A 20,586-nucleotide genomic window follows, 5' to 3' on the forward strand; every position below is an offset into this window, starting at 1 on the left:
AAAAAAAAAAGTCAATCTGGCATGCTGACTGCTTTTAAGTAGAAATCTTAGCTGTAAAAATATTTAAACCCAATGACCACATGCACATACTGTAGGCCTATAACCCACTAGTATTTATATATAGGCCTATATTGGGTCGTTTTTAGGTGGTTAACAAAAAGACTAGGCTTAATCTATTTATCAGTTTACTTCTATGCGTGTATTTGCTTTTAAAATTCCAATATTTCTATTTTAGTGGTTATAATTATGGGTAGGCCAGTTATTATATTATATTATATTAAACAACTAAAGTCTATTGCATGGGTAAACTTGTGCGCGCGTGCGCATTAATGAGGAGACGGAACTGCCAGCGAGTTTGACGGGGCAGTAAGGGATGTGGGTCCTAAGCATATACACTATAGTCACACCCACTCGATGAGGAGCTGCTCGGGTGGTTTCGTTCAGAATTTGGGAAACCGCTGCACGCCAAAGAGAGCAGGCGCACCGAATTCCCAAGAGCCAGAGCCAGAGATAGGATCACTAATTAGGAATTTCCTTTCTGAAACGAGAACAACGATCCGTTTTAAAGTTCCCGTTTCTTTTCCAAAATGGACGCACATGAAGTTTTGCTGAGCCTTTTTTTATAATTATTATTATTCTTGACACGATCTGAAGCAGCACATCCTCTCTGAGAATCTGCATTTTGGAATTAATAGCGGACTATTGGGAATAGCAGGGTGTCCGACGTTTCCAACTATGCACCAGTTACATCCAGCAGTGTTTGGAGCGCATTATAAAAGCAGAAGTTCTCCTCAGGAACTGGGGCTGGACGGAGGGAATAACTGTTTGGTTTTATAACTTCTGTGCGCCCTCTCCTCCTCTTTTCTCTTCTCTGCCTCAGCCTTTGGAGTCTGAAAGCGAGTGGATAAGCGATTTATGCGGATAAAATAACTTTCAAACGACGGTTTTGAGACTTAGAAGATACAGAATAACCCATCTGAACTTCTAGAGATTGTAAAGAAAAGGAATGCTGAGCAGAAGAGGCGCATGGAGAGATGCTGTTTCTTCTACCATGGATCTAAAGGGCACTTTAGCTGTTTTAGTGCTTTTGCTTCTTTGCTTGTACCCTGTTTTCAGTCAAGAACTCAATCCAAAGGGTAGGAACGTGTGCAAAGTTCCAGGGTAAGTCGGATGAATAACTTCTAGGGGGTAAAAGAAGTAAAAGAAAGCAGTAATGTCTTCTGATCATAAGGTAGACGCGATGCATGATATCAAGCAAGTACAAAGGCCTTATGTATAGGTAGACTATGAAAATCAAATGATAGTAAATTAAAGTTTATTGAAAGCAGCAATTAAACACTAAGCCCATTTCTTTGAGCTCCAAGAATACAGTCATGAGCATAAAGGTATTTAAATTAAGAGTTAAAGTTAAAAATGACATATCTTTTATATTAATCTTTGTTTTTAAAGTTAAAGATAAGCACAGGTTGTTTGTTATTTCACTATATGTTTGTTATAACATCATTTCATTACCATATATATGAAAGTGCACAGAAATAAGTGACTTTCAAACATTAGTGACTTTTAAAACTGTACTAACGTTGTTTGTGATTTTGTTCCAAATACAACTGATTTGTGTCAGTCATCCTGTTTCACATCTGGGTCCCTGACACACATTGAGGGATAGGGGGCGATACCAAAAACTCAAGCACTGAAGTCGTGGCATAGTTTAGAAATTGTGCAAAAGAACAATTAAAGGAATTGGCATTAAAATCCTTATTACTTATCAGTGCAAACAAATGCTTTATATTACTTTAAAAGGTGAAAAACAAGCATCATTCTTTATCAAAGATTTTGTAATAATCTTTCAGTTTACTATATAAAAATGACCTGTACAGTTCCACAGTCAGTATAGTTTGTAAACTCTTCCCTGACCTATAAGGGTGCAACATGTACCCACAACAAACTCCATCTATGACCTACATTTTATTAAAGGGATAGCTCACCCCTAAATGAAAATGATGTCATCATTTACTCACCCTCGTGTTCTTCCAAATTTTGTCTGTTGAATGCAAAAGAAGATATTTTGAAGAATGGGGATAACCAAATAGTTGCCACTGACTTGAAGTCAATGGCTACCAGCAACTTTTTGGTTACAAACAGTGTTTTTTCTAAGTTCAACAGGAGGAGGAAATTCACACAGGTTTAGAACAATATCAGGGCGAGTAAATGATTTTCATTTTTGGTGAACTATCCCTTTAAGAATGAATGTAGAAGGCTCATCGCAGTCTCAATAGTAGTATTGATGTCCAAATCTATCAAATTACAAATAAAAACATTTATAAATAAATATTGCACAGACATCAGATGGAACAAAACCAGTGATTGACCTTTTATAATAACTAATGCTTATCTAGTGAGCAGGATGGACTATAAATTATCTAACAGTTATCAGAAGCATTTCTGCATTGAATTTCAAACTGAGATAATTTTTTTTGCCTTTTCTCATGCATCTTCAAAAAAATTGTTTATACATATTATAATTAAGGTTTACAATAATGGGGGGGGGGGGGGGGGGGGTTGGGCTGTCTTACATGCTATAGCAGAAATCCATGTGTCTAAATGTGATTGGTCAAAACTTCTGCAGATCATCTGCTTTAAACTACATAAACTATGTCAGAACTATGTTCTCCCCCTGTGGAACACAAAAGAAATGATCAACATGTTAAAGCTGCTCTTTTCCATCAAGTGAGCCAGGACTGAGAATAGTGCAAAGAAGTGACCTACATACTTTTGATACTACACACTACCTTTCAGAAATTTGGGCTCATTTAAAAAAACAACAACAAAAAAACCCCGTAATATTGTGAAATATTTTTTACAAGTAAAATAATTGTTTCTGTTTTAATATATATATATATATATATATATATATATATATATATATATTTTTTTTTTTTTTTTTTTTTTTTTTTTATAATTTATTCCTGTGATGCAAAGCTGAATTTTCAGCAATATTACTCCAGTCTTTAGTGTCACATGATCCTTCAGAAATCATTCGAATATGCTGATTTGCTGCTCAAGAAACATTTCTTATTTTTTGTCAATGTCAACATGTGCTGCTTTATATATTTGTGGTAACTGGAATACAGGATTCTTTGATGAACTGAAAGTTCAAAAGAACAACATTTATTTGAAATAGAAATATTTTGCGACATTATAAAGGTCTTTGTTGTCACTTTTGATCAATTTAATGTTTTCTTGCCAATTAAAAGTATTAGTTTAAAACACACACACACACACACACACACACACACACACACACACACTTCTACTTACCCCAAACTTTTGGACTGCACTTCTAATGGTAGATTTGCTGCTATTAAATAAGTTTTTTTTTTTTTTTTTTTTACACAATATTTACAATAATACATAACAAAAGTAGTTGGGCATGGTGAACCTGGAAATAATCTCTAAAGAGTCGATTAATTGGCATGGCTGAGATTGGCTTTTTTAGGGGAATTCTACTGGAATTCTTACTCTATCAGTGTTAAGCACTGAATGGTTTACTCTGTTGTTTAAAAGTTTGTTTACTTTGCGATTACTGGCTCCAGATGGCTATCGCTGTACTTGAGATCAGAATGGATACGATCTAATTGTGAATTCTCACAAACAGAGATTCTCTCCCACCACAGATGTTGACAGGAAGTTCACGTTCGTTTCGCAAAATTGCTAAGAATTTCCACACTGGACTTTATTGTTGCTGAATCAAGTTTGGCCCCCCAGCTGTTGACTGATGCTCAATTTCCATTTGTTTAAGCTGCCATCCGCGGTCCTAGCTTCGCGTTCTGGCTGCGGTGTGTATGTTGGGTTTGACACAGAGCAGAGAAGTCAGGGCTGTGGTGTAGATCATGTCTGGCTAAGATACACACACATAGGCTAAACAAACTCTGACTGGAGGCAGAGAGCGGCCCCCACGCTTCAGAGGAAGCCAAAGTGTGGACAAGGCCTCTCTGGGGTCACATGTGGAGGAATATGAGGGCCGGCATATGTCTTATATCCAAGGAGCACTTAGAGAGTATTAAAATTTAAGGGGAAGCCACTTGAAGTAGAGATAGCAGGGATAATTTGAAAGGTTTAAAGAAGAGTAGGAAGATCATTTTGTTTTTCATGCATGGAATGTTACAGAGAAACTGCACTTACACATATTTTCCATTGAATCGCTTGATATGCACTCAGTTCAAAAATTTGGGGTTGGTAAAAAGTGTCTTACGCTCACCAAGGCTGCATTTATTTGATCAAAAATACAGTAAAAACAGTACTATTGTAAAATATTATTATAATTTAAAATAGCAGTTTTCTATTTTAATATATTTTAAAATATAATTTATTAACGTGATGTAAAAGCAGACATTTTAGCATCATTATTCCAGTCTTCAGTGTCACATGATCCTTCACAATTCATTCTAATACATAATACTTGTTATTATTATAAATGTTGAAAACAGTTGATCAAAACTGGCACATATTTTTCTGTATTCTTTGATGAACAGAAAGCTCAAAAGAACAACATAATTTCAAATACATTTTTGTAACATTATAAATGTATTTACTGACATTTTTATCAATTTAATGCATCCTTGCCAAATAAAAACATCCATTTTTCTCCAGGAAAGAAAGAAAGGAATTTGAAAAAAAAGAAAGAAAAATCTTACTGAGCACAAAGTTTTGAATGGTCGTGTACACAATTAAAATTCCTAAAAAGTTTTCTTTTTTTTTTTATAAAATTTTCTGTAACATTATAAATGTCTTTACTGTCACCTTTGATCATGTCTGCTTGCTGAAAAAAGTATTCATTTTCTTTCAAAAAACTAACCTAAACCTAGTAGTATATATTAATCTACAAACATGCATGTTGAAACCTATATATGCATGCTGTGGTGCTCATATGGAAGAAATGGGTTCAATTCCAGTCCTTATTGTGTCCCAAAGCCATTCCTCCCTCTTCCTCCCATCATTTTCTGTCAAAGAAATGCACGTAAGTTGCTGCAGCATGCCTGTTTTGAGATGCTTTGAATAAAACAATCCACCGCAGACACGTGCAAAAATTCCAATGGGATCATATGTGATAGATTAAAAGAGTAATTTGAGCAAAAAATTAAAATTCTGTCATCATTTACTCTCATGTCTTTCCAAACCCGTATGACTTACTTTCTTCTGTGGAATACAAAGGAGATGCATATGACTCATGCACTATATTTCAATTCTTCTGAAGCCTTACGATGGTTTCATTTGAGGAAAGTGAACCAAATTTATGTCATTAGTCACTGAATATGTATTCAGAATTGGTGCATGAAGAATTGCGAATGAGATTGAGAGTTCTTTGGGGGTTTTTAACAAATTCAGAAATACAGGATTTAAAAGACCACACTGTCAATGTCAATGTCACTTTATTTATAAAGCACTATTTAAAACATCAATTGTTGACCAATGTGCTATACAATTAATCAATTAATTTAAATTAAAGTAAACTAATAAATTAAAACACCACACAACGGTATAGACACCAAATAAAACATGGCTATATTTGTTGAAAGCTATTTCAAACAAGTAAGACTTCAGTTTTGATTTAAAATGACCTACAGTTCTAGCAGTCCTGATACTAGCCGGCAGGCTATTCCACAATTTTGGCACGGCTACTGCAAATGCTCGGTCTGAGTTTTAGTTTTGTTCTTGGCTCCACTAATATTCCTTGATTTGATGATCTCAAGGCCTTCCCTGGGTCCTATTCAGACAAAAGATCAGTAAGGTAAGCAGGTGCCAAGCCGTTTAGAGCTTTATAAACCATTAAAAGAACCTTAAAATCGATTCTATAGCGGACCGGCAACCAATGTAAAGACATTAGCATCGGTGTGATGTGTTCATACTTTTAACCCGAGTCAGTAGTCTAGCCGCTGTATTCTGGACCATTTGAAGTCTAGAGAGTGAACCTTGGCTTATCCCTATATAAAGTGTGCTGCAATAATATAACCTTGAAGTAATGAGGGCATGAATAGCCCTCTCAAAGTTCTTAAAGGACAGAAAAGACTTTATCATTTCCAGTGCTCTTAGATGAAAAAAAAACTAGATTTGACCACAGAGCTAATCTGAATGTCAAACTTCAAAGCACTATCCAAATAGTGCTACATTGTGAATGTTTTACATATGAAGAGAGCGGGCCGAAGTTAAAATTAGGGGGTTTTTTTGGATTCAGTGTGTCCAAATACAATAATCTCTGTCTTATTGTCATTAAGATTTAAAATGTTTACAGCCATCCAAGCCTTTAGATCATTAAGGCAGGATAGTAGAGCATCTAAGTAGTTTTTATCTTGTTTTAAAGGGAGATAAATTTGAGTGTCGTCTGCGTAACAGTGAAAGGAAATGTCATATTTCTTAAAGATTGAACCTAAAGGCAGCATATAGATGGAAAATAGCATTGGAGCCAGGATGGAACCCTGGGGGATTCCACTCGTAAGTGAAGCTGTACTAGATACAGAGTCCCCAATATTCACTGAAAAAGTTATATTTTCAAGAAAAGACCGAAACCAATTTAAAGCTTTCCCTTTGATGCCAGCGCACTTCTCCAAACGGGACAGCAGGACAGTATGGTCGACTGTGTAAAAAGCAGCACTTTAAATCCAAGAGCACAAGCACGACAGAGCTACCAGTATCCACAGTTCTCAATACATCATTCATCACTTTAACGAGTGATACTGCATTTGAACAAGCTCAATTTAATATTCGGAAAGGCTATTTCAAAGCTTTCTATTTATATGTAGTCCAGACTGTTTATTAGACTAACTTACTAGCCTAATGAAGGACATTTGCATTTATAATCAAATCAGGCCTTATTTGGGATCCAAAGTTATTGCTTCAAACGGCTCTCCTTGTTTGCATTACTGCTGTCGGCGAGAGGGTGGAGAATGGAATGAATGCTTACGCTTGTGTTTGTACGACTGGATGCGAGTCAGTGTATGTTCGCTATCTGAAACATCTGCGCTTGTGAAGCTCAGGAGAAGCTACAGATGGCATCCAGACATTTGCAATATTCCTCAAGAGCCACATGTTTAAATCTCTCATGGACGGTTGAAACTTTGGTCAAGGCATTTGCAAAATACGCTGACACAAATGTTTAACGATCAGCTGTCCTTCCAGATAGCAGCTTAATGTAATATAGATTGTATATTCCTTAACCAATAAGAGAGTGCACTTAATTTGACCTTGATTTGTCATCTTATCTTCAGGTCACCAGGGTTTACATGTTGCAGTGGATGGGCGCAGCAAGGCGAGGAGTGTTTAACGCGTAAGTGACATTTCCTGTATGTTAGATCACTTCCTGAGTGTCACTTGATTTCTATCTTGATTATGTCCTTCTCCCCTCAGCTCTCTGCGAAGGTAACTTCACTTGTAATGAGAACGAGGTGTGTGTCCGACCAAACGAATGCCGCTGTCGTCATGGATATTTTGGGGCAAGTTGTGACACAAGTGAGTTCATCAAGCTAATTTTAATTGTTAAAATATATTTTTGCTTTTTACTCCACATCAGTTAGCTTTGAGGTAATCTACAATTTACAAAGATATGCACTGAAAAATTACATTATTTATTTTCCAAGTAAGTGGACTAAAAATACTTTATCCAAATTTTTGTCCAATAAGTTGCTCTTAAAAAAATGTCCCAAAATCAGCAAATCATAAAGTTGCTAAACTATGATCAAAACTAAAGACAAAACTTTCATTGTTTCACTCCAAATACTTCTTGTGAAGGCTTGTACTTGTTAATTGTAAGAAAATTGTGTGAAAAAATATATTATTGAATAAATTATATTTTAAGACAGAAATGTAATAATAGTTCACAATATTACTGTTTTTACTGTATTCTGAGCAATTAAATACACCTTGGTGAGCATGGTAGTTTATATACAGTATAACACACTTATTATAAGCATTTGATGTACAAAAGAGACATTTTATGCAGTGGTGAAATAACAATTTTCCCTGAGTAAAATATACTTTTACAACAAGCTGAAAAAATTATTTCAGCTTCCCAGTTGCACAGTAAACATGTTTATTTTCCTTAGACACTGTGCTTTTTCTGACTCCTCTAGAGTGTCCCGCTCAGTTCTGGGGTCCAGACTGCAAGGGCATGTGCACGTGTCACCCTTACGGTAAATGCGACGACGTGACCGGGAAGTGCACGTGCTACCCAAACCGCTGGGGTGAGAACTGCGAGAAGCCCTGCAATTGTCAGAAAGGGAAATGTGACCAGGAGACGGGCAAATGCACCTGCCATGCCGGTTACTGGGGGCCGCAGTGCAACAACAACTGCTACTGCAGCATCAACTCGGTTTGCGACCAGAACTCGGGCCGGTGCCTCTGCAACCCCGGCTGGTTCGGCCGGAACTGCGGCGCTCAGTGTGTATGTAACAACTCGCCTTGTGAGCAGTTTACGGGCCGATGTCAGTGCATGGAGAGGCTCTGGGGTCAGCGCTGTGAACGGCACTGTCAGTGCGCAAACGGGAAGTGTAACCCTGTGGATGGATCATGTACCTGTAAACCCGGATACAGAGGAAAGCTATGCCGGGAGCCGTGTCCAGCTGGATTCTATGGACAGAACTGCAAAAACAAGTGAGGAAGAAGTCTCTTATGCTTACTGTGGCTGCATTTATTTCTTGAAAAATACAGTAAAACTGTAATGTTGTGAAATATTATTTCAATTTCAAATGACGTTTTTCTATTTTATTCTATTTTTATTTTTATGATGCAAAGCTGAATTTTCAGTATCATTACTCCAGTGTCTTAAGTGTCACACGATCCTTCAGAAGTGATTCTAATATGCTGATTTACTCCTCAATAAACATTCTGTATTATAAAATCTCAATGTTGAAAAAAGCTTAATATTGCTTCTTAATATTTTGTGGAAATTGTGATGTACTGCCATACTAAAGTTATACTCCTATATACAAAAGGGGAAAGTAAGATTTCAAAAAATACAAAATTTGTTTATTTTTTGATTGTTTGTTTTTTGTTTTTCCCAGCAAGGGTGCATTAAATTGATCAAAAGTCACAGTACAGACACTTATAATATTACAAAAGATTTATATTTCAAATAAATGCAGTTGTTTTGAACTTTCTATCATCTATTCATCAAATAATCTTGAAAAAAAAATATCAGAGTTACCACAAATATGTTAAGCAGCAAAAACTCATTATTGTTATATTAAGAACCCTTATTTACAACTGAGCACCAATAATAAAAGCATCAAATCAGCATATTTCACAATATTACTTTTCAAAACAGTTAAAAAATTAAAAAATTGCAATACAAATGTCAAAAAATTCTTAAATCAAGATATATTTACTTGAAAAGCAAAATGACAAAAGGTATTGTTTTCTGGATAAAATATCAAAATTAAGTAAGTTTAAAAAAATATATATATATCTTGTTTTCCTTTTGAATTAAGTTGATTTTTATGACATTATTGGAAGATATTTGTCCTTGTTTTAAACATAAACTCACTTCATTTTGATTTGAAAACAAGACTTAATATCTAAAGTATTTTTTTCTTGATTTAAGAACGTTTAGATATTTGACAAAAGTACTGAGAACCAAAAAATATTTTTGGTATATTCTGGTTTTGACTGTACCTGAACCATCCGGTCTTCTCTTGTTTCTGTTGCTCCAGGTGTGGCCACTGTAAAGGTCAGCAACCCTGTAAGGTGACGGAGGGTCACTGTGAAACGTGTGCGAGCGGCTGGAATGGGACAAAATGTGATCAGATGTGTGCAGAGGGTTACTTTGGAGAGAACTGTAAGGATCAGTGTCCTCCGTGCAAAGATGGCCACTTCTGCAACCGGATCAATGGGAAGTGTTCCCACTGCAATCCCGGCTGGATTGGAGATCGGTACGCAATATTGGCCATTGCACCCAACTGTTATTAAAAACAATACTGTTAATGAATCAAGAACAAAACAAAAATACAAAGTTGACAAGTGAGGGGGGAATTCACTAAAAAAAGAATTATGTCAGCGCTGTTTATTTACAATTACTATCTGCATTTTTTTAGTGAAACACCCACTTCAATTATGCAAATCAAATTATAATAAAAACATTAATTGAAGTACATAAAACCACTTATACATCAATACATTACCATTCAAACATTTGTGATTAGTAAGATGTTTTAATGTTTATGAAAGAAGTCTCTTGTGCTCATCAAGGCTGCATTTATTTAAGAACTGTAAAATATTACTTCAATTTAAAATAACTGTTTTCTATTTTAATATATTTTAAAATGTCATTTATTCCTGTGATGTAAAGCTGAATTTTCAGCATCATTGCTCCAGTCTTCAGTGTCACACGACCCTTCAGAAATCATTATAATATCCTGATTATAATGAAAAAATCATTCTAGTCAGCTGATATGCTGATCAAACATCAATAGCATCAGGCAAATAATGCTGATTTTTATGAATAAAGCACAATCTACAATACTGATACTACAGTGGTGCTTTAATAATATAGTGGAAGTGTAGCAAGCGTTTAAATTAATTAATCTCTGATGTTTTCATATGTTGCTGATCCTTAAGTATTTTCTTGGAGATTGTTTTGATGAAAACTGACATAACATTTGAAATGGACTATTTGTATAACCTCCACCTCTTTCTCTCTCTGTATTCAGCTGTGAGGTGCGCTGTCCCAACGGCACCTATGGAGAAAACTGTGAAAAAGACTGCAGCCATTGTTTTAATGGAGACTGCCATTTTGCCACAGGAGAGTGTCTCTGTGACCCTGGATTCTATGGGACATAGTAAGTCACATCTGAGTCATGCACAAGTTAAGGTCATTTTGATTTTCATTAACCAATGAATCATCCTAAGAGTCATCCTAAATGGCTTAAAGATGAGTAAACCTTTAAACAGATTACAGTCTGCAAAACAGGACACCAAAAAATGATTAAATGTGCATTGATTCATTGTAAACAGAGGCACTAAACACATCCATCAGAGAAAGACACAATGATCCTCAGGGGAGCATCACATAAACACATAATTGTATGTCTTGTAAGGAAAAGCTTATATTTGCCCTTATTACAGAAGGAAAGCATTTTTGATACTCTGTTGACTATAATTACGATTGCAAGATTTATTAATATTACAGAGTTCGAATCACTTAAATGTTTAGATTTCACTTAAACTTTGTACAGAAGATCATTTTAGTCTGTTTTTTGGTTTATCAACATTTTATTTAAAAATATTTCTGTAATAGCAAATCTGAATTTTCAGTGTCCTTTACAAATCATACTAATATGCTGATGTGCTGGTTAAGAAAAAATTATTACTTATTATAATCAATGTTGTACATAGCTGAGCTGCTTAATATTTTTGTGGAAACCTTTATAGTTTTTTATAAAAACTGCATTTATTTGAAATCGACATCTTTATAGATTTAGATTTCTGTTTATTTAATAATAATAATGATAAAAAACCATTTTAAATGTCTTTACTGACACTTTTGATCAATTTAATGCATCCTTGCGGCATACAAGTATTAAGTTCATTTAAATAAAAATCCTACTGACCTCAAACTTTTGAATGATTGTGAAAAATGAAATAAACAAATATAAATTGTTAGAATATTAAGCTTTTACATCTAAAATGTCCAACAGTGATATCCTTGTAATATCTGCATTCTGAACTGCAAATTAGTTTATTTCACTTGATCACTTATCTGTTGAGTAAGACAGGTATTAAATAATTATTACATATGATTAAAGAGACTAAATATTAAATACTATTGACAATTATTCTAATATTTAGTACAAACTACACTTGAATCATATCACACCTTTATTTTCGGTTGATGAAACAAGATCAGAGATCACATTGAAATAGAATTCATAGTTACTTTTTTTTTTTTTCTCAGAAAGACACTTTAAAATGTTTTGTCCGTTTCAGTTCAGAGTCTTTAAATGAGAATATCTGTTCTTGTTTCATTCGTTGCAAATGCTAAATTCCTCTTCCCTATTCTTGCGTTTCCAATATGAACATAATTGCCTTTAATTCCCCAAAATGCCTTGTTCCATTTTCACTGGAAACTCCTGTTGCTATGTGCACACAATGCTTGTATTGATTTTTATTCCCATCAGTGTTGTTTATGTGCTCTTTATATTCCTCTTCATTTTAGCTGCAACCTGACCTGTGAGTTGGGTCAGTTTGGAGTGAACTGTGCCCAGGTCTGTCCATGTCACGACAAGAACTGCAACCCAGTATCAGGAGCCTGCAACCTATGTAAGAAACCCTTCCTGTCTCTCTTTAGGAAAAGCAAATGTAATTTCTCCAGCTTTCTGTTATGTCATTTGCTATGGAGACACAGAAGAACTCGTAAAGTGTTGAGACATGCTTGTGGGGTCCAGCATCAGTCATATTTTCCATTACGTTAAATGGGACAGCTGCCCAGTTGACGCCAAGGTCAATTTAAGATTAAACCTTTTGACTCTCAGCAGATCACTCATCGGTTACTAAAGGTGGAACGAGATGTTTTTAGATACAGATATATTGTATTACAGCCACCTTTGTTTACAAGAAGATTTATTTTCAGAGTATACATCTTTACCTAGAGCCTTTATATATAATGCGTTATAAAGGTATTCATAAAGTACATTCTAATGCATTATATCTTTTCATAAATAATTGTAAACAAATATATTATAATATTTGAAGGTTTGTTTGTCAGGTGTTTTATACTTTCTAAAATAACATAAAAAATAAGTTTTAGAATGTTTTTTTTTAATGTATTGTTGCATAATAAGGTTAATAAGGTCATAACTAATGCATAAAACTACTTTTGGAATGCATTTTATATAAAGTATTTAAGTAAAGTGTTACCATATTTGTCCTACCTCATTGACAAGTACGCTTTGTCTTGTTAAGCAACAGTTTTGTTAGGTTTATGCTTAGAATAACACAAAATATTTGCCTATGGGGTAAGAAAAATACATTTATTTCCAAGACATATTCTCTGAAAACAAGTCTGATTATCCTATACATTTATCTTATTTTATCAGTGTATATATTTTACAAAACCATGCCACAACATCTGAATAATCAAGAAAAGTAACACTTTCATAACCTAATAAAACCATTTCCCAAAACATAAAATTGTTAGCTAGAATGCTAATAAAAAGCATATATGTATTTGTTTGGCAGTACATAGGATTTGTGTGCTTTTTTCGAAGTTATCGAAGCTGTTTGATTGCTTTGCGTGAGACACAGTCCCAAAATTCAATTCATTACTCACTACTCTTCAAGCTAGGAGTGTATAAGGCTCATTAACTTCAATGCAGAATAATCTTTAATATCACTGGATTAAGGCTATTCCTGTATTAAAGAAAGATAAATTTTTCTTCAAAAATGTATGAGAAACTTGTTGTGCAGGCAAATAAAAACATAGTTGTTATTGGTAACATGCCTGCGTAGTCCTCACTATGTAGGTCACTGCTGTAGACAGAAGCAGTTTAACATGGCGGCCCTGATGTTGTTTCCAGAGTGGTGTCTTATTTCTACGGCTGTGTTTTTTGGCTCTTTTCCTGCCAGCTCGTCAAGTTAGTGAGAGCTGAGGTTGTTTCACACAGCTGAGAGAAATACTACAGGAAGAGAGCAAGAGAGACAGTAATGAGGAAAGGTGTGGGTCAGCAGAGGTTTCAAAGGGACCTGAGTGAAGGCAGTAAGGATGTCACCGTGGCCGACCTCAATGCCTTCCTCGAACGCAGCTGTGCTTTCAGGACATGTGTGGATGTGCCCACACCCGGACTGAGCTCCACACTTCTGTGACAGAATCTACAGCACAAATGGGTTGTCATCGGTTATTATGCTTTAACTGTTTTCAGTTGGTTTTTAGAAACAAATGTTTGCACAAGGAATATTAGAAGAGGAGTATTTGGGTTCAGCTGAAAAAAAGGAGTAGCTCGCTCCAAAATGAACATTTGCTGAAAATGTACTCTCCCTCAGGCCATCCAAAATGTAGATGAGTTTTTTTATTATTATTATTATTATTTTCAGAAAAGACTGAAGAAATTTAGCATTTGATCATTTGCTCACCAGTGAATCATCTGCAGTGAATGGGTGCCGTCAGAAATGATAGTCCAAACAGCTGATAAAAACATCACAATAATCCACACCACTCCAGCCCATCAATTAATGTCTTGTAAAGTGAAAACTGTGTGTCTGTAAGACACAAATCTATCAAGATGTTTTTAACTTCAAGCCTCTATATATCCACAATGTTGTTTTCTCCAGTGAAAAAAATAGTCTCATCTGAATCAGGAGAGAAATATGCACAGATCAAGAACCATTTACAAGTAAAACAGTCCAAAATAGTTCTAAACAAATACGTGGATGAATATTGATGTGAGAGGACAACAGGGGATGGACTTTTTCATTGAGGGGAACAATATTATGGATTATGGACTCGTATTTTGGTCAGAAGAGACAGTTTAAAGTTAAAACACCATAATGATGGATTTGTTTCTTATAACACTGCGCTTGATAGACTGGAGTGGTGTGGATTACTTGTGATGTTTTTATCAGCTGTTTGGACTTTCATTCTGACGGCACCCATTCACTGCTGAGGATCCATGGGTGAGCAAGTGATGTAATGCTAAATTTCCCCAAATCTGTTCTATGCACAAACTCATTCACATCTTGGATGAGCTGAGGTTTAATACATGTATTGCAGATTCAAATTTTTGGGTGAACTATTCCTTTACAATTGAAGTACAAATTTTATACGGCCTGCTGGATGTGTTTCACTTTTGGACATTTTTGAAGTTGTGAAAATATAAAAATTACATAACATGTTGGATGCGCCATATTTTTCTTCCGTATCATCCAAGGCCAGTAATTATTTCAGCGTGTATTATTGAGCTAATAGCGATAAAAATATACGGTGAATCCAACAGCTGAAATTCTTCATTCTCACATTGCCAAATTAAGCCTCCCAACATTGTCTTTGTTTATGAACGGAAGAGCCAAATGGCTACACTTTATGCTCCAGTGATAATGCCTGTTGGCAACAGATGCAAAGAAGCCACTGGCAGACGTTCTGAATCTCACAGGACACAACTGCTAGCTCTTAAACTCCTGAACTCGTGTAGTAATTGCGAAGACATTTAATTCATCTCTGTAGAATGTTCTTTAGCAGGCAAAATTCAAGGAAATTTAAAACCTGTTTAACAATACATTAGCAATGATGCAACATGAAAATATTTGAAATTACTACACGGCTCTTGATTTTGATTGGTCAATTGCAGCATTCTGCAGAGAACTTATAAGGATCGTTAACTTTCATGCTGTATAATCTTCAGCATTACTGCATTAAAAAGACTAAAAGTGTTTATTTCTCTTTAAAAATCCATAAAATTTGTTCTGCATTCGAACTAAACAGTTTTTTGCATTTTGCATTTTCCTTAGCAGGCAAAATTCAACCATTTAAAAGCTGTTTAATGTGAAATGCCATGTGCATTAATGTAACATGCAATTATTCTTAGTTTGAATCTTCAATTGCTTCTCAGACTTTGAGCATTTAGAAGAAGGTTTCACCTGTTGTTCTGCAATACTCAGTTGCATCTTGGTCTCCTACTACAGCCATTTTTTCACTGAACGGCCTTCATCTCTCCTGAAAAAGGCTGTGTTAAATGAATCAACTGAATACACAAGTGAGTTAAATTGGAAACTTTACACTCTCCTTCTGCCTGTCTTTCTCTCAGATCCTAATCAGCGGATGGGAGTAATAGCTGCGGGAACTCTGGTGACATTCCTGCTGGTGGTTCTTCTGTCTCTGCTGTGCTGCTGCTTCCTCTGTAGCAACAAAGACAACCGCAAGTAAGTGCAAATCACCACTAGTTTCACAATCCAGGTCATAGTAAGTCCCAGCCTTAACCTGAATGGTTAAAATACTTTCTCCAATTACAGTTTATTATCCAAAGACAACTATTAGAAGGTTATTCATAGATTTTAAGAAGAGTTTAAACATTAGGCCTCATTCATGAAATTTAAAATTTGCAAATTTGCACGTAAAATGGACTTTCACAACTGTTCTCTGAATTCGCAAATGCTTTGTTAACCTCAGATTTGACTCTTAAACATGTTAATGAATTCTAATCATTTATTGGATGCATTCATTCACTTTCATTATTTGAGTGGTTTGACATTCAAATTTGGCTAAACCAATAGTGTGAGTTTAAGGCAGAACTACTTTGGAAAAAAATAACTTACTTCACCTCTAAATTAAAAATAAATAAATAAATAAATAAAAAGTATTGAGAGTATCAGATATACCCCTTCCACAATTGTATAATCAGAAATACTAGTTTAAGCTCAAACGCATTACCATTTAAACGTTTGGAGTGTCTATTCACACTAAGTGCAAATAGCCCGCCTTGTTGGCAGAAGCTGTTTACACTAACTCCACCCATCAACGTGATTGAGCTGGTCAATATTACAAAACACTGTCAATTGTCATCAGCTCCAGTGGCGCAGATGGAAAAATATGTGTCGACCCGGGTTCGAATCTACTTTTTGGCAAACTTTTTTTTCTCCCTTTTCAAATTTAAAATCACATCAGAAAACATTTATTTATTTTCAATAAAGATGAAGGAAATAATCAAAAAGTTGAAAATAAAGTATCGGGTAGGGCTAGGGTAGGTGTAGGGATGGCTTTATTGTCCCAATATAAGGTGGCAGCCATTTAATTTGAATTCAAATTTCAATTTACACTCAATAAGTTATTATTGCGTACTGTTTTATAATGTATTACAAAACTGAGGTGCAGATAATTGCCACTATTTGCAATAAGTAGTATAAATAGCAGAAAATCCTGCTATTTTAACATAGTGTGAATAGAATCCACAGCTATTTGCACTTAGTGTAAATAGCATATCACAAAAAATCCGGCTATTTTCACTTTGTGTAAATAGCATCCATCGCTAAGAAAATATGCCATTTGCACTTAGTGTAAATAGCTGCTGCTTGGGTCTTATGCTCACCACGGCTGCATTTATTTGATCAAAAATACAGCAAAAATTACAAAAATTTTAAATATTATTACAATACAACATAAGTATTTTCTTTTGTAGTATATAACAAAATGTAATTTATTCCTGTGATGAAAAGCTGAATTTTCAGCATTATTACTCCTTAGAAATCAACAATGTGATGATTAGCTCAAAAAACATTTCTTGTTTTTAGCAAAATTGAAAACCGTTGTGCTGCTTAACATATTTGTGGAAACTATGATACATTTTGTTCAGGATTCTTTGATGATTCTTTGAAGATTCCTCATATTAAAACAGTTTTGAACAACTAGTCTAGAGCGGTTCTGCTCACACTGTACAAACTGTCTGTGAACACAACTGTATTTGGAGCTGTAAAACCAGACTGACAGCCATATTCTGCATCGATGGTGTGAACGTGGCCCTTCTGTCTCCCTGAAACACGCTCTGTTCTTACACCCCTAGCAAAAATCATCTTTTAACAAAACCTATCATCAGAATTGTTCACAGTTCGCTGAAGTGAAAGCCTCTTCTGTTCTCCGCAGTCAGTCGGGAAAACTCAAGACTCTCGTGTTCTAGTAATCACAGTCGGCTGTTTTCTTAAACTTTCCACCTTTTCTAAGTGGCTGGAAAATTAAAGAACGTAAGACAAACTGAGCCTAGATTTCCAAATGAGGCAAATTAATCCCTCCACTTCTTCTTCATTTGAACATAATATCTACAATCTCTATGCAGTTAATGCGAGAAGGCAATCGATCTACAATAACACACATCTACAATATGCAATCCATTTCTTGTCAGTGTAATGTTGGTCTAACATCACCCTTCCTCCTTTTAGCCCTGACCAGGAAAACTCCACCAACAGCAAAAAGGCCAAAATAATCCTCTGCGGCGGATTCAGTCGAATCAGCACCAAACTCCCCAGAATCCCTCTGAGGAGACAGAAACTACCCAAAGTTGTTGGTATGACTTCATTTTCCATAATCTAAAATTACATATGGTTTAGGTCAGTGTGTCATGAGTAAACAGGATTCATGCAACAGATGAAAGATGCAATATGACGTGCCTTATGTTTAGTCTTCAATGATTTAACAAAAACAGCATATTTAGCAAGTATATTAGTAACATGCTTTTCATGTTAGAGTGTATTTTGATGCACATCTCCATCAGCCTAAACAGACAGTGTCATTTTTACATGTTGGCAAAATAAACCTTTGATTAAACCTTTATTTTTTTTAATGTAAAACTTTTCAAATTTAGTTTAATAGCAGAAACAACTGTAAGATACATTCTGGTTCAGCTAAAGGGAGTGTAACTGAAGGATGCAAACCTCAAGTGACATTTATAAGAGTTTAACACTTTTTAAAAACAACACATCTTAAAAACAATTGGGCCACTGATAAAACCATTGAGCTGCCATGCAATGTCAGGACACACTGCAAGTCTCCTTGTGCTCTATGCCATAAAGAGAAATTTTAAGAAATGTCCCCGTTCATGCTCATTCATGTGAAGGCATCAATCAGCATCAAGCTTTTTTTTTTTAATACAATCACAACGTGAAATATTGCCTAGAAATCCCAAAAAAGTATGTGCATACTTTGTCCACTGTTGAATATCTTTGCTTGTCTGATGACAGAATGATAGTTTTTTACGCATACGCTAGCATATACATGTAGTAACATATACACGCGTAGCCTTCCCAAGTATACTCCATTTGATAGCGTACATGAATGCAGACTAGAAGGCGTCATCTTAGTTTAATGTCTGCTTTATTTTACTTATGACTGATAAAAATGTCTCTGTACTGTTTTAAACTGAAGTAGCTGCTGTCTCGAACCTCTCACACAAGTGCTTGTCATTGCAGGCGTCTGTTGTTGTTCCGTCGCCTACTGTAAAACAATGGCTTGGGTCAGTGTTGCCACCTTGTGGAACAACTGATTAATGCAAAACCAAGTCAATACTCATGTGCGACCTACACGTACGCTTCATCACACAGTAAATGCTTTTGGACTCTCAAGATGTTTTTGTTTTGTTCTTTGAGGGGCGTGTATGTCATTAATACAACATTTATGATATTTTCATAGATTTTCATATTTTCATTTGTTGGTTGACCACTCTGTGGTTCTTCCAAATCATCGCTGTGTTTGATCTGTCAAATCAACTTCTGACTCAACCAATGGCATGAGTTTGGGGCGGGGCTTTTTGTTTGTCTGACCACTGGCAGAAAGAGGAGTTTTTGGGAACCTGTTTGGAAGGAATCCTAATTCAAGCAATTATTTTTGGTGCTGCTACTGGTTGAGAGCTTCAGATGGATTGAAAAGTACTCTACGTTGACCCAAACAAAGTCTTTAGGGTTTCATCTGAATGGAATGCTTTGGGTGCACGTTTTATTTCCCTTGGCACTCTGTGAAGCTTTGAGTCCTTATTAATCTGTACCCAAACAGACATTAGTTTTCTTATTCCCCGCATTTCTTTCCTCATTTCCCTATTTCTTGTTAAAACAGACGGCTGGGAGCTGACTGTTCCCCAATCAAAGACTCCTCTGTTTTTGCCAGGATGGAACCCCTGTGTGGAGTTCTTGTGGTTGGGTAACTGTATTGGCTGCGGCTGCTAGGAGTCAGTTTTGGGGAGAATATTAAAGTGGCCATGAAAGCATATTATACTTTTTCGAGGCAGTTTTGTTTGTGATATTCATTTTGGACTTGAATTCGTCTCAGAGAGCAAATTGCAAAAGGCAAGGCGTATTTGAGTTAGCACCGCTGAACATTAAAGAAAGTGAGTTGGGACTTTTTAAATATAGAAAAATGTGGGTTCGTTTTGCTGTGGAGTTTTACAACTGTTTTGCTTTAGCATGCACAAATAAAAGAGGTCAAATAACTAAACCAACTCACATGCTTTCCACAACTGAATGATTCACTTTTAGGGGAAAGCTCACACAAAAATAAAAACTCTGTCATCATTTGCTCACCATCATCTTGTTCCAAACCTATGGAAAACAACACACATTTTTAACAAAATGCAGAAGCTGCTCTTTTTCATACTGGGGCTGTCAAGTTCCCAAAACTAAAAAAGAAAAAGGACCATAACATTTTCTCTGGAACGCATGTATTTCTATTTCAAGCCTTCTGAAGTCACACATTGCATTTGTGGGGAACAAACCATTTATTTCAAGTACTCAAATATCATTTACACATGTGCATACAAAGTACAACGTTGACACATTGCAATCAGATACTAATTAACTTGGTTGATATCAAAATAAATGAAATCAAATTAGGTGCCATATTTAAAGAAGAATAGACACAAGAATGAGATTTGAGAGCTATAGTTGAGATTACAGCCCCTGTTTTATGAAAAAAAAAAACAGTCTGAATATTAAGATACTATAAAATTTGGCTGCGGAGTGGGTAAATGATGACAATTTTATTTTCAGTTGACTACTTATATTTAGCTTGCACTTGAATTTGTTTGAAATATCATTGCATATATACAAACTTGTACTGTATATAAATTAAAAAAC

At 35.4% G+C, this 20,586-nt stretch overlaps 1 protein-coding gene across 1 annotated transcript in view; it reads left to right on the forward strand.

Annotated features, from left to right (window-relative positions):
• The first annotated feature begins 365 nt into the window (after positions 1 to 365).
• Positions 366 to 20,586, forward strand: part of LOC306870117 (scavenger receptor class F member 2-like) — a 30,335-nt gene continuing 10,114 nt past the window's right edge. Inside the window, exons 1-9 of the mRNA XM_079417191.1 lie at positions 366 to 1,161; positions 7,263 to 7,321; positions 7,402 to 7,503; positions 8,124 to 8,643; positions 9,702 to 9,920; positions 10,698 to 10,826; positions 12,203 to 12,306; positions 15,783 to 15,897; positions 17,905 to 18,029. Of these exons, the coding sequence (XP_079273317.1) occupies positions 1,007 to 1,161; positions 7,263 to 7,321; positions 7,402 to 7,503; positions 8,124 to 8,643; positions 9,702 to 9,920; positions 10,698 to 10,826; positions 12,203 to 12,306; positions 15,783 to 15,897; positions 17,905 to 18,029 (1,528 nt within the window). The 5' untranslated portion in view covers positions 366 to 1,006. The remainder of the gene's footprint in view (positions 1,162 to 7,262; positions 7,322 to 7,401; positions 7,504 to 8,123; positions 8,644 to 9,701; positions 9,921 to 10,697; positions 10,827 to 12,202; positions 12,307 to 15,782; positions 15,898 to 17,904; positions 18,030 to 20,586) is intronic.

Source organism: Barbus barbus (assembly GCF_936440315.1).
Source record: "Barbus barbus genome assembly, chromosome: 5".
NCBI lineage: Eukaryota > Metazoa > Chordata > Actinopteri > Cypriniformes > Cyprinidae > Barbus > Barbus barbus.